At 53.4% G+C, this 17,162-nt stretch overlaps 1 protein-coding gene across 2 annotated transcripts in view; it reads right to left on the bottom strand.

Moving 5' to 3' along the window:
- Positions 1-17,162, bottom strand: part of RYR1 (ryanodine receptor 1) — a 108,377-nt gene that overhangs the window by 25,776 nt on the left and 65,439 nt on the right. Inside the window, exons 71-88 of one of the 2 annotated variants that reach the window (XM_045785862.2) lie at positions 16,376-16,435; positions 15,973-16,110; positions 15,322-15,434; positions 15,048-15,144; positions 14,688-14,794; positions 13,466-13,517; positions 13,266-13,334; positions 11,143-11,242; positions 10,794-10,873; positions 10,626-10,702; positions 10,014-10,087; positions 9,346-9,363; positions 8,162-8,242; positions 6,153-6,241; positions 5,931-6,059; positions 5,716-5,820; positions 3,546-3,627; positions 1,753-1,940 (exon numbers count right to left, since the gene is read on the bottom strand). In XM_045785862.2, the coding sequence (XP_045641818.2) occupies positions 1,753-1,940; positions 3,546-3,627; positions 5,716-5,820; positions 5,931-6,059; positions 6,153-6,241; positions 8,162-8,242; positions 9,346-9,363; positions 10,014-10,087; positions 10,626-10,702; positions 10,794-10,873; positions 11,143-11,242; positions 13,266-13,334; positions 13,466-13,517; positions 14,688-14,794; positions 15,048-15,144; positions 15,322-15,434; positions 15,973-16,110; positions 16,376-16,435 (1,659 nt within the window). The remainder of the gene's footprint in view (positions 1-1,752; positions 1,941-3,545; positions 3,628-5,715; positions 5,821-5,930; positions 6,060-6,152; positions 6,242-8,161; positions 8,243-9,345; positions 9,364-10,013; positions 10,088-10,625; positions 10,703-10,793; positions 10,874-11,142; positions 11,243-13,265; positions 13,335-13,465; positions 13,518-14,687; positions 14,795-15,047; positions 15,145-15,321; positions 15,435-15,972; positions 16,111-16,375; positions 16,436-17,162) is intronic. The other variant, XM_087870750.1, reaches the window with a different exon arrangement.

Genomic DNA, 17,162 nt, shown 5'->3' with positions numbered 1-17,162 from the left:
AGAGGTTTAGAAAATTAAAAAACAATAAAAAAGAAAACTACCATCTGTCCACTACAAGTAATCATCGTTTTAGGCAGAATCACCAATGCATGCTAACCCTAAAGGGTGAGCAGGGTATTGACATCGTCGCAAAGCACATCCTCACAAGATATCAACGGGAATGATGGCAAATTTCCAGCGGAAACCCTGGTAAACGCTACCTGAACCAAGCGAGCCAAGCAAGCCTGGAGTGACAGGAGGAACCAACATCACATGCCTCCTGCCAGGATGCAGTGAGGACACATCACTTCCACGACACTCCTGCCGAGGATGTACAACCCGAATCGAGTCATGGGAAAAACGGGCAAACCCACATTCTGGAACATTCTCTAAAAAACTGGTCTCTGTTCTTCAGAAATGTCAAGGTCGTGACAGACAAGGACAGAAACATTCTCTAAAAAACTAGTCTCTATTCTTCATAAATGTCAAGGTCATGAAAGACAAGGACAGGCGGAGGAAGGGTTTGGGATTGAAGGAGGCTAAAGAGACAGGATGTCTAAATGTGGTCCCTGACCCCAGACTGGGTCCTTAGCAGGAAAAAATTTCTTCACTGAGTGAAAACAGAATTAAGGTCTGTAGATAGCCGAGTCATACTGATGCTGTTCTCCTGATTTGCATAATTGTTCTGTGGTTATGTGAGAGAATGGCCTTGTTTGCCGGAGATACTCACTGAAGTATTTAGAAGAAAAGGAGAATCACCAGAGAGCAAATGTGGTAAAAAGTGAACTTTTGGGGTGTCTGGGTGGCTCAGTCCTTAAGCGTCTGCCTTCAGCTCAGGGCGTGATCCCAGAGTCCTGGGATCGAGCCCCGCATCAGGCTCCTTGCTCCACTGGGAGCCTGCTTCTTCCTCTCCCACCCCCCGTGCTTGTGTTCCCTCTCTCGCTGGCTGTCTCTCTGTCACATAAATAAATAAAATCTTAAAAAAAAAAAAAAACCTTCCTTTAAAAAAAAGGTGAACTTTTGGGCGATCTGGGTGAAAAGATGATCAGAAATTCTATGGATTGTTCTTGCAGCTTCTCTGTAGGTCAGAAATTATTTCAAAAGAAACAGTTAACAAAAGGGTGGGGGAAAGATCTGGCAGGAATAATAGTAGGTAGCATGTTTTGAGTGCTCTTTGAGATTCCTGCGCTCCAGGAACGGCCTACACACTGTCCACCTCACACCGTTCCTGTGAGATAGTTAATGTAACTGTCCTAGTCCCATTTCACAGAGGAGGAAACTGAGGCTCAGAGCAGCCGAGTGACGTATCTGGGGTTCCGTAGGGAGACAGGGCAGAGCTGGAGTGGGAGGACTGACAGAGGCAGAGGAGGCGGCTCCTGGATAGAACCGGTTCCTGCACTCCCCTCCTAAAAGCCTCATTATTTGACCTGTAACGGTCTTTAGTGACCGCCTCCCCATTAGACCGTAAGGCCCGTGAAGGCAGGGCTGTGTCTGTCTTGGTCATTGCTGTGTCCATGGTACCAGCAGAGGGCCCTGCGTGGAGGAGAAAGCCAGCAAAAGTTTCTCAACTGCATAACCGTTACGGATAACGATGATAACACTCTCACTAGGGTAATGATAACCGAAATAAAGGTTCTCATCGGCGTTCGTGCATTTCACCTTCAAAACAACCCCAAAGACTGTGTTATCCCCATTTTACAGATAACGAAGCTGAGGCCCACAGAGAAGTCTCTTGCCATTTGGCACCCCACCCACCTGCCTTCCAGCACCCACCTTCTGGAAGTCCTTCTTGGAGATGAGGCCACGGGGATCAGTGACGTAGTCCTGGAAGGCCTCCGAGCCCACAATGTCCTTGAGTTTCAGGAACATGTCGAAGAACTTAAGGATCATCTCCACGTTGGATGAGGATTCCACGAGCATGTCTACCATCTGCCGGGCAATCATGCCGTTCACCACGTTCCCTGTGGGCAGGGAGCCGGTCAGTGTGGCCTGGGGGAGCCTCCTCTCTGGATCCCCAGCGGGCTGGCCTCCTTCTCCAGCTCGGGAGCCACCAGGATCCACTATGCTGGTGGAAGCTTCCCTGGCCAGCTCCCACGCCTCCCCCCGGAGGGCATGGCTCATTTCTTGACCTGCATCAGCATCATGTGTGAACCTGGCCGGTCCACCTTCCTAATAGCTGGGGGGAGTCACTGATAAAGATACCAATGCCAGAAGCTACCAGCAGGTCCCAGATGCCATGCCCAGTGCTGGGCTGGCGCGCTCTCATCCCAGCAGGGGAGGGGTGTTACTATCCATTTGTACAGGTGAAGAGGCTGGGACTCAGAGAAAGTCACACGCTCCGGGTTCCATAGCCAGCAAGGGGCTGAGGATGATTTGAAGCCAGAGCTGCATGACCTCAGAGCTCACACACCTAAGCCTTCCGCTAGTCCTCTGAGGCCAAGAAGGTCCAGAGAGGAGCGAGGCAGAGCCAAAGTTAAGCCAGCGGGGAGAAGTGGAGACTGTGGTGAAGTGTGATCCCACCCCTCTTGAGAGCAAACAGGCTCCAGCTTCTTCTTGTCCCTTTCCACTTTATTTATTTATATAGATTTTATTTTATTTTTAAAAATATTTATTGGGGCGCCTGGGTGGCTCAGCTGTTAAGCGTCTGCCTTCGGCTCAGGTCATGATCCCAGAGTCCTGGGATCGAGCTCCGCATCGGACTCCCTGCTTGGTGGAGAGCCTGCTTCTCCTTCTCCCACTCCCCTTGCTTGTGTTCCCTCTCTCGCTGTCTCTCTGTCAAATAAATAAATAAAATCTTTAAAATATATATATATTTAGGGGCGCCTGGGTGGCACAGCGGTTGAGCCTCTGCCTTCGGCTCAGGGCGTGATCCCGGCGTTATGGGATCGAGCCCCACATCAGGCTCCTCCGCTATGAGCCTGCTTCTTCCTCTCCCACTGCCCCTGCTTGTGTTCCCTCTCTCGCTGGCTGTCTCTATCTCTGTCAAATAAATAAATAAAAATCTTTAAAAAAAAAATATATATATATATATATTTAATTTGGGGGGTGCAGAGGGAGAGGGAGAGAGAGACTCTCCAGCCAACTCCTCGCTGAGCATGAAGCCTGACGTTGTCTCAGTCCCACGACCCTGAGATCATGACCTGGGCCAAAAGCAAGAGCCAGATGCTTCCCCAACTCAGCCACTCAGGCGTCCCAAATTGTCTTGTTAATTAGCAATAAATTACGGTTGTTTTAAGTCACTCAAGTTTTGAGGACACTCATCAGACAGCAAAAGCTAACTGACACATTTAACAAATAAATACATAAATAACTATGAGGCACCACCCGCCTTATTAAGATTTCTCCGGGGAGTCAACGAACTAAGGTACGTACATGCATGGCCTGGCATATAATAAGTGCTCCATACGTGTTTGCTGAGCCTACTACGGTGACTCCTTCACCAACCCATTTGACTCGGACACGATGTCAGAGGAAATTGAAGGTTAGGGTCTACTGGGTCTCAGAGGGCCATTCCCTGCTTGTCTGAACCTCTGTATCCTCCCCAGACGCCCCCCTCGGGTGTTTACCTTCTAGTAGCGACAGCAACATCACCACCATGTCCTTCTGTAGGTCCAGCAGTTCCTTCAGCAGCTCGATCTGGCTGGAGTCCTAGAGACCCCACACCCCAGTTATGTGATGACTGGTCTCTGAAGAGACACCTTACCCCACCTCCATCTGCTTCCACCCCTCCTGACCCACCCTGCAGGGCCTAAGACCCCTTCCTACTCCCCTCTTACCTCCGAGGGGACCCGAGTCCAGACATGTTCCTCGGAAGCAGGGGAAGGGGGCAGAGAGACAAGATTGTGGGGGTGGGGTTGGCACTCTGGGGGAAGTAGGCTCAACAGGTGATATGTGGGGGCAAGAGCTGGCAGATGAGGGGGATTGGGAGGGCAGAAGCTTGGGGCTTATGGTGGGCGCTTGACATATGTTTGCTGAATGAATGTGCGATGGAAAAAACCAGACTCTGGGTTCAGGGGAAAGGCTGGAGGACTCAGCCGCGTGCCTTTCGGTAAACAATTTGGGGAGGATGTGGGGGCACACCGCCTCCCCCGTCACAGTGCCTCATGTAGGGCCTGCAGGAGCTGCCTTCATGGTCAGAGTTCTGGCTCACGGTGCCTATTTATGTAGCTGAGCTACATAAAACTGCCAGCACGCGAGCATTTTTGACCCACCGAGTGGTCATCTCATCTGGTTCTACCCGATACAACGGAGGAGGGGGAAGGATGCCGGATAAATGGCACGGAAGGCTCCTCTACCCCAATGCTCCTTCTAGAATTGCTGATTCTAATTCTAACACAGTTCCAAAGCTCGGCATTCTGACTCTAAGATCCCAACATACCAGAACCCCAAGACCCTAATCTGGATGGGTGTCTGTGGTGTGTCTCTGCAGGCGATGCACGAGCCAGCACCCTGTGTGGCGTGACAACTGCACTCTCACATCAAGTGGGGCTAACCCACTTTCCTGGTTTCAGGGGTGGGTGTATGACCAGATCTGGCCAATCAGAGCTCTCTTTCCCCTGGCCACGGTGATTGGTTCAGGGATGAGCATGTGTCTCAACAGTCCAATCAGAGAGAATTGCAAGTTGGAGCTTACATAAAAAAGGGGTCCCCTGCTCTCTGGAGCAGTTAGTGGGGTGCATAGAACCCTGGGGCACCATTTTTCCAGCCTGTGTGAGAGGCTGCTTGAGAATGAAGCCAGAGAGAAGACAGACTTTCTGCTGACATCACTCTAGGCCCCGGATCTCTGATGTGAACTGATAAATTATTTTTCCCGCCTTAAGCCACCACTTTGCATTGGATTTCCAGCCCATGCAACCTAGCCCTAGGCCTTGGCTGATGAATTAACAGGGCAGGATTTGGAACTCTACACTAAAACACCAATATTCTCTAGACGCTGGTTAGGGTCTACTGGGTCTCAGAGGGCCATTCCCTGCTTGTCTGAACCTCTGTAAGATCACATCAACAACACAACTTCCAAGTTCAACTCCTTGCAAAGAGTCAGGTGACACCAGACAGGATTTCTGCCAGCCCCTGTGGCACCTTTGAGTAACTAGAGAAAGGCTCCCCTTCCTCCAGACGCTTCCTGCTGGGAAATTAGAATACAGTAGACAGAATAGTGCCATCTGCTGGAAAGCTGTGGCATTTATGACGTTCAGGATGTGGATGGTGCAGCCTTGAATACGTTTACCAGACAGAAGCAGAGCAAACGGACAAGGTGTTCACGAGACGCTGACCAGGCTGCAAAGGGGCGGGGGCTGCTAGGGAAAGGGGAGCACAGGATTCTAGAAACGGGAGAAGGACTCGACAGGGACCTTACATCATGGATGCCCGAGATGGGCGTCATCTGCCGCAGGCAGAATAAAGAAACAAAACACTCTTTCAGTCCCAGCCCCTGATCTAGAACGCTGCCCCCTTTCTATCCCCAGGGGTGTCAGAATAGGAGAGGACCTCTTTGGAGAGACAAGAACACCAACCAATCATAGAGGAACTCCTGACTGGCGGGGGCGGGGCCTGCACATCAGACCAATGGAAGTGTGGCAGAGGAGGAGGCGGGGTCATGCAGAGAGCCAATCCGGAAGGACGATGGATTTGGCCACCCTGAGGGAACTCGTCTGGAACATGCCGGGAGGACTTGGGTGCGAAACTGCCTTGGAAATGGGCTACCGGAAACAGCTCGCTGAACAGAGGGGCCCGAACCTGAGCGAGCTTCATCATCATGTGGGCAAACACGTGCAGGAATCCCACCACGGCGTCCCAGAGGCGGCTGTGCGCCAGGCTCTGCTGGTTCCCGGTGCAGGGGCCCTGGGGGCAGAGGGGGGCAGTGAGCACCGGGACGGCGCGGAGGTCTGGGGAGGTTGGGGGGGGGGGCGGGGGACAGGGCGCCTCACCCCGCCCCAGCGGGCGGGCCCTACCTGGATGTACTCGGTGAGGCTGTTGAACACCTGTTTAGCGACCGACATAGCCTTGGAAAAGTTCCTCTTGCCCTGCTCCTCAATGACATCCTTGCCGGAGTAGTACCAGTAGAAGTCGCTGATGGACTCCTGGGGGGCCGACAGGGTGTGAAGGGGTGCTGGGCCAACCAGGGCCCCGCAGCCCCCGAGCCAGGTCACACCTGGATGGCCTCACGTCCTCACCTGCAGCCGCAGAAGGTAGTCCACCGTGCAGATGATGATGTTAATGGTGGTTGTGTTCCCTGTTTGTGTTCGTAGGTAGTTTTGGAAATCTAGGGAGATGAAAAGTCATACATTCATCGAGAGTCTACAGTGTGCAGTCAGTGTTTGTTGAGTGCCTGTTGGATGCCAAAGGCATAAATCGTCATCGTTAGTTTATGTAGTCTTTATCGAGTACCTACTGTGTGTCAGAGGAAGGGGAAGATCCTTTATTCATTTATGCAGTAATCACTTACTGAAGGCCTACTACATGCCAAATATGGTGGAGGGTCAGTCATTTAGTCATTCATTTTTTTCCCCCAAAATTTGTTTCTTGACCACCTACAGTGTAGCAGGGGAAAATGGAGATTCAGTCTTCCATTTGTTTCCAAAAATTTCTATTGAATGCCTACTATGTGATACGGGAGATGGAAGATTGGTTATTTATTCATTCGTTTATCCAACAAATACTTATTGAGCACCTGCCCAAAGCCGGAAGCGATAAGCATCTGTCATTTCTTTTGTTCATTTATTTAATATATATTTATTGAGCATATACTATATGCTAATGTGAGATGAAGATTGGCCATTTACTCTTTGGTACTACAAGTTTATTGAGCATTTACTACACCTAAATGGGTACATATACAGCTCCCCTCTCCTGTAAAGAGCCCTGTCAACTGAGAACATGGCCATGAACGTGTATAATAGACAAACCTTTTGTCCATTTTGAATGGTACCAAATACTCAAGACATGCAAAGTGTCTGAGGTTTGAAAACTATTTCAAATATTTATGTGATTGGGCTGGTTAATGAACCTACAAATTTATGCAGAGGACTGGATTGCAAATTTGGTAGGAGAGAGGAATTCCACCCATTAGAACATTCTCGTTTCCAAGAAATCAGAGATCTAGGGAATAAAATTCATTGAAAACCCCAAAGACTGATTCCACCCTAGTTACAATTAAAGAGAGAAAACCCTCGTCCTGTGGCATGATGGTATTTCACAAACCTTGAAGAAGAACCAGTTGTGGCTATTAGAGTGTTTGAGAATGTAAAGCAACAGATCATGCTTTATCCACTAACAGAGGAGTGAAGATGAAACAGAGGAGAGTGTAAAGAAATTTACAGGTGAGTTTACTGTAACGAACACCAGCCAAATGGGATGCAGATTCTGTGGAAGTTAGATTTATGATTACTCCTGTCCTTGTGACGAAGGTTAGTTTCTGGGCAGTCTGTGGTTTCACAATCACCTGCTATGTGTGATAACCACAACCGTGAGACTGTGCATATTTGTTATAGGAAACGGCCTTGGGTAGAATGTTTGTCGTACAGAATTCTGACTGTCCCTTCCACGCTGGGGGCTACCTGTGCCACACAGGGTTATATGTTCTCATTAGTGATGTGTTTCCTTAGCTTGCTGGGCCATCCTTGATCGCCGAAACAGCCTACACCAGAACAAAAGTTGGGGGAAACTCTTGTTTAAGTTGGGAAGGAATCTGTAAGGCCTTCCTCCTGGCAAAGTATTTTTTAAGCAAAATTAAGACGTGATTCTAATACATTCATTTTAAAACGCTGTGTGATTTCCTGACCCCCTCTGCAGAACCAAAGTATGGAAAGCTACCACATTCACGCAACTTTGGCCCGCTGCTGCTAAACGCCTGTGGGGAATACTGGCATGTGGCTAGGTGCTCCTTCGCTGCTCACATGGATCTGGGGGCAAACTGGTTTTCGGGACTTTGGACTGGCCAGAAGCGCAAGTGAAGCAAAGTGGCTAGAGTGCAGAAACTCGAGAGGGATTTAGGAAGGTGGGTGGACAGGGCTTGATAATGGCTGAAAAGGAAGGATGATGGACAATCGGGTCAAGGGTGGGTGGTGAAACCACCACCGATAAGGGGTGAGGGGCCAGGAGATGAGCTCAGGCAACCCTTGCAGACTGACCCCAAACTTTGGCCTCTTCTTCACCTACCCTTTCACCCACCCCTCCTCCTCACCATTATTGTGCCCCTCGCAGAGCAATTGTAGGAATCGGAACAGGTCTTGGGTGAATTCATCATCTGCCATGACCTTCTCTCCTGGTGGGGGAGGGGGGAGAGGGGGACAGGGCCCAGAAGGGGTCAGACAAGCCAGGACAGAGCACACGCATGCACACAGCCCTTGCACACTGCACACGCATGCACAAAGCACGGGTGCGCAGGGAGGCGCAGCCACCACTTCAAAGAGCTGTGAGGGCCATGGGCATCCACGACACCGGGGAGACAGGGCTTCAGAGTCAGAAGCAGATGAAGACCTGAGCAGCCCTGAGTCATGAAGCTGGGGCCCCAAGTGTCTTTCTAAACATCAGTGCCCCTCTGACGTCACCACTTGGATGACGTCTGGGAATGTCTGCCAACCCAGCAGAGGTTCAGGTGGCTGGTATCTCCCTTAGCCCCCATCCAGGGCCTCAGGTGCGCGGGGTTAATGGATTAAGGGGATTGGAGTCACTTTCACGCAAAGGCTCTGAGCAGGACGGGATTGGGCAGGGAGTGGGATCGACAGCCAGCCAATTGGCTCAGATGCCTTGAAAGCAGCCAATCCAGGAGATGCAGGGGGAAGGCGTGTAAACATGGGCCAATCCGAGTGGGCATCTGAAAGAAGCCAATCACCGCGGGATCTGGGGGAGGGAAGAAAGAGAGAGGGAGGCTAGACAGGAATGGGCCAACCAGAGCAGGCGCAGAGGAGGCAGGCACACCAATCAGAGTGGATGCTGGGGGCAACCAATCCGGTTGGCGGATGGGAACCGCAGACTTGGCCAATCTGGGGTCGCGGGCACGCAGAGAGCAGGGTAGGTAGGAGTGGGGATTACCCCACCCCGGGACTGCGAATCTGGGTCCGGAAGTCTGAGAACATCTAGCTGGAAAAGGATCCTTGCTATCTTCTCTAGCTTCTGTTTTACACGTGGGGAAACAGGCTTATAGAAGGTAAGAGACTTGGTCACAGTCTCCAGTTGTTGTTTGTGGCTAATCTGGGACCCGAATCTTGGTCTCCTGCTCCAGACTTTCTGCGGACATGGCGCCTCACTGAAGGGTTCCTCCCTCCCTGGAAGGCCCAGATCCTCAGCGCCCAGGTGGAGGGGGCGGTTGGGGGTTAGAAGGGAGGGGTGCAGTAGCACAGCAAGGGGATGGGCTGGGGGAATTACCGTTCTGGCGGTTGATGACTGGGGCAGCCAACAGGATGGGAGGAGGAAGCAGGAGAAAAGAGGGAAAAAGAGAGACAGGAAGGAGACAGAGAGACAGACACAGAAAAACAGTGACACAGTCAGGGATGAAGACATCAACACGGAGAGAGGAACGACCACAGAGAATCAGAGCGATAAGGAGCCAGACAGAACCAAGCAAGGGTAGGAAATGGGGGTAAAAGCAGAGAGAGAGAGAAAGAAGAGGGAAGAGAAAGAGAGATGGACACGCAGAGGTGGAGAGGCAGGAGGCGAGGTTCAGGGCAGAAAAGTTAGACACGTCACAACACGGCAAAGAGGAGACGCAATGAACCCGGATTAGGGACATTAATGAGAACAGCAACCAGGGCGGGAGACTTGGGGCATGTGGAGGGCCGGGTCCGTGTGGTGATGGGGGGGGGGGAACACAGGACGAAAGGACAGCCAGGGATGGGGACCCTGAGGAGGGAGACCCTGGAGGAATGTGGGGGCAGGACTGGGGACCACCACATGAGGGAGGGGGTTGGGCTTGGGGATGGTCATAGGTGAGGGTGGGTGTCTTGGAGGAAGGGAGCTCTGGGCAATGTGGGTGAGGGGGCGATCCCGAAGGAAGAGGATGTCCCAGGGGACGGAAGCCCAAGAGAGGGCCTCACCAGTTCCATCTTCGTTCACCATGCCCAGCCCCTCTGCCTTATTCTGTCTCTCGAAGGCGTTGAGATCCAGGACGCTGGGAGAAAGAAAGATGGGGGAAGATGGGCTAAGGCCTCTGCCCCACTCTTCCAGAGCCCTGCAGCACCCCCCCCCCCATACTGGGCAGAGAGCCACAGTAAACCATGCATGAGCTGAAATCAAGAAGAAGCAGAAACAGAATTGGGAGAAGCCACGTGGCAGGCGCTCTCAAGCGAGGTGGGGCTGAGATGAAGAGACACAAGCTGGAATCAGGAGGAAACAGAAACCCTCTGTTAGCAAAAGCTTCAGAGGGGAAAGGAAAGTCAGCTGGCAGAAGAGAACAAAGGCAGACAGAAGTAGTCACGTGAATGGGTGTCATCAGAGAGAGCCCCAATGCCCTGCTGCCCGAGGGCCCCCTGAATTCGCTACAACCTTCTGGTTTCAGCTGTCCATTCTTAGAGCCTCTTATTATTGCTATAATCGCCTCCCCGGTATTTGAGCTCCTTTGAGTAGGTCTCTGTTCCTGGAGGTGGGACCAGGGGCAGGGCCCCAGCCACACCAAATGGCTTAACTGCGAGATATCCACTAGCCCCTACCTGCACGTCTGCATCAGTGCCTGGATACTCTGGAAGAAGCCCACTTCCTTCTTGTCCTTCAGATAATCCAGCATTTTCTACAGAGGAGGCGGGAGGGGCAGGGGAAGTGGGAGTCACAGGGGAGCCTCCACCCCTCTTGGCCTCCTCCCAAGTCCCTTCTCCTGTTACCTGCTGCACGTCCGCATTGCCTCCATTGAGGATGGAGATGCCCAGCTTCAAGGTGGAGGACACCATGGCGCCCGTCTCTCCTGGAGGGGGTGGGGGTGGGGCACGAGACGGCTGGCTCAGTTTGGGAGCCGTGTTCTCCACCCACCAGCCAGCGGCCACCCCCGGGTATGTGGGAGAAGGGGGGTGGCACCGTGTGCCTGGAGGGAGGAAGAGGGAGAAATTGAAAGCGGGGGGGGGGGGGGGGGGGATGTGCAAGGGATGGTGTGAGGCACAGGCGAGCAGGGTGGGAGAGTGTGCCGCGGGGTCCCTGGGAGATGGTGGGCTGGGGGCAGTGCCCGTGGGAAGGCACCTTTGCAGGCGCTGATCATCTGGAGCACCATCTCGGCGGCTCCCCGGTTGTGCAGCCGCGCCTGCTGATACAGGAGCCTCTGCTTCTCCATCTCTTTCTCCTGCGGCAGAGCCGGGCCCGCGGGGCCCAGTGAGTCCAGGCTCACCAGCCCAGCCTTCCCCCCTCACAGCCCCAGCCATCACCCCTACCCTCCCTGCTCCAGCCACATCCGCTGGCTCGTTCCTTTCGTTGGGAGCTCCCTCTATCCCCTGGCGCTGAAGTCCACCGTATGTCTCTTGCGCTCAGCGCGGGACCAGACATGAAACCATGAATCAATCTTAACCTGGGCCCGTGGACCTCCAAGGGGTCAAAAGATAACATCTAGGAGGTCGGGGCATCTGGGTGGCTCAGTCAGTGGAGCGTCTGCCTTCGGCTCAGGTCATGATCTCAGGGTCCTGGGATCGAGTCCCACATTGGGCTCCCTGCCTGCCACTCCCCCTGCATGTGTGCTCTCTCTCTGTCTCCCTCTGGCAAATAAATAAATAAAATCTTTTAAAAAATAAAATAAAAAATCTTTTTAAAAAATCTAGGAGGTCTTGGGGCGCCTGGGTAGCGCAGTCGTTAAGCGTCTGCCTTCGGCTCAGGGCGTGATCCCGGCGTTCCGGGATCGAGTCCCACATCGGGCTCCTCCGCTGGGAGCCTGCTTCTTCCTCTCCCACTCCCCCTGCTGTGTTCCCTCTCTCGCGGGCTGTCTCTCTGTCACATAAATAAATAAAAAAAAATATTTTAAAAAAAATAAAAAAAATAAAAAATCTAGGAGGTCAGAGGTCTGTGAACTTGGGTAGGGAAAAAATTCTGTTTTTATGTTTACTGCCCTCTGACTGATACATAGCATTTCCTTCCATTACGGACGAGGCCATAAATCATAGCAATATTAGCAGAACCCATGGTGGGTTGCCGATAAGAAGCACGGATGTTTCTGTAGCACATTATGTTTGCGGCCATCTTGAAATACTGCTTATGTTCATCACTTCTACTCCTCAGTTACTACAACTACTGGACCCACTGTGAGATCGCAGCATTTGATGGATGAATAAAGAAGGGCAGCTATTACTGTAGTACGCGTTTTGTTAACCGTGGAGCCTAGCACGGGGCTTGAACTCAACAACCCTGAGATCAAGACCTGAGCTGAGATCAAGAGTGGGACACTTAATTGACTCAGCCACCCAGGCGCCCCTGTAATTACAAATTTTTAAAATATTTTTATAACTGTTTCAATATGCTTGTTTCCTCCACTATGAACTCATTTTACACATTTAAAAACATGATTCTAAGAGGCGCGCATGGGTGGCTCAGTCAGTTAAGCGTCTGCCTTTGGCTCAGGTCATGATCCCACGGTCCTGGGATCGAGTCCCGCGTCAGGCTCTACCCTCAGCAGGAAGTCTGCTTCTCCCTCTCCCCCGACCCTCTCCTCCACACGTGCCCCCCCTCAAAAATAAATAAAATCTTAAAAAAACCCCACAAAAACATGATTCTAAGAGAGGCTTCACCAGATGCCAAAAAGGACCTAGGCACAAAAAAGGTTAAGAAACCTGGGGAAGTGTTTGCTGACTGCCTTAGTGATGAATGGATGGGTTAACTGCATGTTTACCAGCTCTTTCTCACTGCCTGGCCTTTGCATATGCTGTTCCCCCTACCTGGAACACCTTTCTCCTTTTCTTCATCTGGCACACTCCTTTTATCCTCCTGCTCACACATCCCCTCCTCTGAGAAGCCCTCCCTGACACCACCCACCCCCCGAAGGCTGGGTCAAGCCCCTTGCTTTGGCTTCCATAGCCCCCTGAAGTTCCCCCGGTGTCCCCCTGAGCTTCTCTGGATTCCCCAGCCCCGACCCGCCTGCCTGTGCCTCCCCCATCCTGCCTTGCCCACTTTGCCTGAGCTTCCCTTATCAGCATGTCATGAACACTCTTTACTGTTGCTGTCTGGTTGATATATGTGTCACAGTCATAGCTGTGTCCCCAACATCACCCAGTGCACGGCTGGGCCCACAGCACTACTGGGTGAACACAGGCTGAAGGGTACAGGGAATGACTGAAACCAGGCTGCCTTAGCCCTTTCCTCAGTGACCTCCTGACCCCACCTACCTCAAAGGAAACCTCCACTTCCTCCTCTTCAGCTTCGCCATTCTCCCCTCCCTCCTCCAGGTGGCAGCTCTGGGGATGGGGCATCAGTTAGGGACAAAGGCGAACAGAGGAGCTCCCCTAGCTCACCCCCAGCCCTCTCAGTAGACCAGCATTGCAGCCGGGGAGAAGGGAACCTGCCCTGGACGGGGGCAGGGCCTCACCTTTGCCATGATGTCGGCATACGCCATGTACAGGTAATCCTCGTCCAGTTTGCTGAGTAAGTAAGAGGGGGAGATGGTCAGGGCCCAGTGGGGAGGACCCCCATCCTATAACCGCTTCCAGTTCCGCTTTGGAGAGCCGCCCCTCTCCATGCTCAGGCTGTGTGGTTGTGAGAGGGTCCACCGTCCATTGCCAGAGAGGGCGTGTGATCGAGGCTGAGCCAATCAGCACATTCAATCAGCTTGGCCCCAGCAATATGGACGAAATGGTCCTCTGCTTCATGGGGGTCCACTGGAATTCATTGTGGGAGTTTTGCTGGAGCGACTGGTAGAGCTGCTCCCTTTCCACTGGGGTTGCTAAAATAGTGTGCTCCACACCTGGAGCCATCTGCTGTTGGCTTATTTGACAACTATGACCAACCACCCTCTTGGGTCTCCGTGATAATAGTAATAATAATAGTGTGGCCAACACCTGTTGAGTGTTCACTCTAGGTCAGTTCCTGTTCGTAGTGCTTTCTATAGGTCTTAACGAATTAATCCTCACAATAATCCCATTATTGTAAGACAAGATTAGACAGGCAGATCTATTACTAGCCTCATTTTACAGAAAAGTCAACTGAAGCACAAAGATCCTTCTGGGCCAAGCCACACGGCTTGTGCTGTGATTCATGCCTGCATAATTGAACTCCAGAGCCCTGGCTTTCCAAAGGATGGAAAACAGGACCTCGGTGTCCCAGTCTCCCTTGTAGCTGGTTGTGGCCTGATGTCAGAATTCTGGCCCATGGGATCTGTGCAGAAGCCCGCCGAGGAGAGCGCCCTCTTTTGGATAAAAAGATCTTGATCTTGATTAGAGAAGGAAAAAAAACCTTTCTCCTTCTTTCCGCCTGGCCTGTAGTTCTGTCTGGAAGTTAAGCAATCCATCTTATCGGAAATTTGCTATAATATGTGCTTTTCTCCACATAATTTACTGATTTTGTTTGAGCAAGGCACTTTATCCAGCACAGCTTCGATCAATAGCACCTCTGATGTGAGCTCTTTGGAGGAGCTGGCTCGCGAAGCGCTCAGCCTACACAGTGGGACACATGGCCCTGTCCCGAAAGGGACGCTGAAGGATCAGCTGTGGGGCTCCCCTAGGACACAGAGGGCCCGTCTTGAGGAACAGGGAGGTTGCTGCGGGGGCTGGGAGGATGCAGATCCCTTCCCAGGCCGTAGGAAGGGTCCTCACCTCTTTTCAGTCAGGGCCGTGCGGCTGAAGTGCAGGACCAGCTGATGCAGGGGGTCAGGCTTCTTCTCCTCCACCTCCTCCTCCTCCTCCTCCTGCTCCCCAGCTTTCTGGGGGAGGGGTGGGGCTTGGGAAAGGGGTTTCTAGAATCCCCTCCTGTCTCCCCCTGCCATTGCCCTGCTGGGCTAGATCTTTTTTTCTGCCCCCACACGTTGCACCCCCCTTTGTCTCTGCCCAAGCCGGGGCCACCTTTCTGGTACCCCTCAGTGTGAAGGGCGACCCCCGGAAGCGTGCAGCCAGCAAGCTAGGCCCCCAGCCCTATCCAGCCCCGCCCTCTCCACTCCCAGGCAGGCCCCAGCTCACTGAAAGGTCGGCGATCATGCGGTCTTCAAAACTGTGGTCTTCAGTCAGGATCCACGCGGCCTTGTAGCTCTCCAGGAACATGTTACAGGCCCTGTGCCTGCAGGGGAGAGGTGTATGGCGTCCGGGAGACCTTCTCCCATCCCACGCCTCCTCTGTCCTCCCCCACATCTACCTTCCCCACCCAGACCCCATCGTGGTGGCGCCCCCTCCTCCCGCCTCCTCAGCTATCCTTTCTCCACCCCCCTCAAGCCTCCCTCTTCCCTGGGGGTCTTACGTGGGCAGGTTGTACAGGGGGGTCATGCGGAAACAGGCAACCACCGCCCTGCGGCGCTGCTTGGACAGGAGCTTGTGCCACACGGCCTTCTTGGATTTGTAGGGGTGCTCAATCTGGGGGGCGGCAATCTGTCAAGTCCCCAAACTCTGCCCCTGACCTGAGCCCCACTCCCAGGAGCGGGACGAAACTGCCCATCTTGTCCAGGCCCAAGTTCAGGCCCGACTCACGGGGCTGGAGGAACACGCTGGCCGTACCAACAGAGTCAAGGTTCGGACCTAGGCCTTTCTTCCAGACCGAAGCGTCTTTCCTAGGCCCCGCCCACAGGTCCAGGGTCATTATCCACGCCCGCCACTACCCCAAGACCCACCCACGGCCCTGCCCAGAGTCAAGGCGTCTTCACCAGACTCCGCGCTAGATACCAAATTCCGTCCCTGGCCCCGCCCCTAGGCCCAAGATTTAAGCACCAGGTCCTGCCCCAGATCCAAGTTTCCATTCTAAGTCTCCGGTTAAACTCCAGGCTCCGTCCAGGCCCCGCCCAGAGACCTGAGCGTCCTCCTGAGACCCCGTCCACAGACCCAGGCCCGCCCCTTGCCCCACCCAGAGACCCAAGCTTCGGCCACTCCCCGGTGAGACCCCTCCCGCCCCAGCCACCTGCTCCAGGTGGTAGAGCACCGCAGACACTTCCTGGACTCTGCGCACGATTTTCTCGGGGTCATCGGCGTCCTCCTCGCGGCCCGGGAGGCCCCGGTACAGGGCCATCTGCCAGCGCAAAGAAGGGGAGCCTTCAACCTGAGGGGAGGAAGGACAGGCAGCCGGCGTGAGTGTCCCTCCCCGGCCGGCTCCCCCCTCCCCAGCCGGCTCCTCTAAGGGCCCCTCCGTGCTCGAGGTGGGCTTCTCTGGCTGCCCCCGCCCCCTTTCGGTGCTGTGACGATTCAGCGGGTGAGTGAGTACAAGTGAAGGTCCCTCTTTCAATGCCTGGTACAGAGTAAGTGTACTTGGCTATCACAGTTGCTATTATCCTACGCCCCTTTCATTTGCAGATGAAGGCAGGTACCTTTCCCTGGAGGTGAAGGTTGTTTTGCAGATATTCCCGGACCTCCTCGTCTGTGTCTTTCTGGGGAGACATGGCCAAGCTGGGTCACTCTGATGGCCCGGCATCCTCCTTAACCCACATCCCTTTCCCTTCCAGGCCCATCCCCCCAGCAGCTGGTGTGTGTTGGGGGGGGGGGGGGGTGAATTCTGGGAGAAACTGGAAGGGTCCAAATGTCCGGAATGGTCAGAAGGGAGTCCTAGAGGCCACAGATGCACCTTGAAGAGACAGTAAGGATTAGAGGGGCCTTGGAGAGTGAGAGGAGGTAGGGAGGATGAGAGAATGTTCTCGAAGGTCAAATAAGGCCACCAGGGGATGATTGGGGGTCAGAGGAGGGTCAAAGTGGGGCTGGGAGACAGGCAGGGAGTTTGTGAAGATCAGAGAAGGTGAGGGGGTCATAAGGGAAACAGCGAGATCAGCAGAGGTCGTGGGGGATCAGGCAGATCAAGTCACCGGCGGGATTTCCGCGGAGCCAAAGGAGGGGTCAATAGGGGGGATTCCTTAGAGCCCCAGAAGAGAGGGATCCTCAAAGACCAAGTTGAGGGGTCAGGGGGACCCTGGAGGGCTCTTTGGGTTCTTGGCAAGACTCAACAGGTCCTATGAGGAGCTTGAAGTCCCGAGGGAAGGAGTCTTTAGGGTTCCAGGAAAGGGGGTGTTTGTGATACCAGGGGGAGTCAGTGGTCTTCAAGGCCCCAGAGGGGTTAATAGTTTGTCAGGGAGCTTAGCAGGGTCCTGAAGGATTCTTAGGATC

This window comes from Ursus americanus, chromosome 21, assembly GCF_024610735.1.
Source record: "Ursus americanus isolate L20-20 chromosome 21, mUrsAme1.1.p, whole genome shotgun sequence".
NCBI lineage: Eukaryota > Metazoa > Chordata > Mammalia > Carnivora > Ursidae > Ursus > Ursus americanus.
Note: the sequence above shows the minus strand (reverse complement) of the source record. Positions and strands in the feature narration are given on the sequence as shown.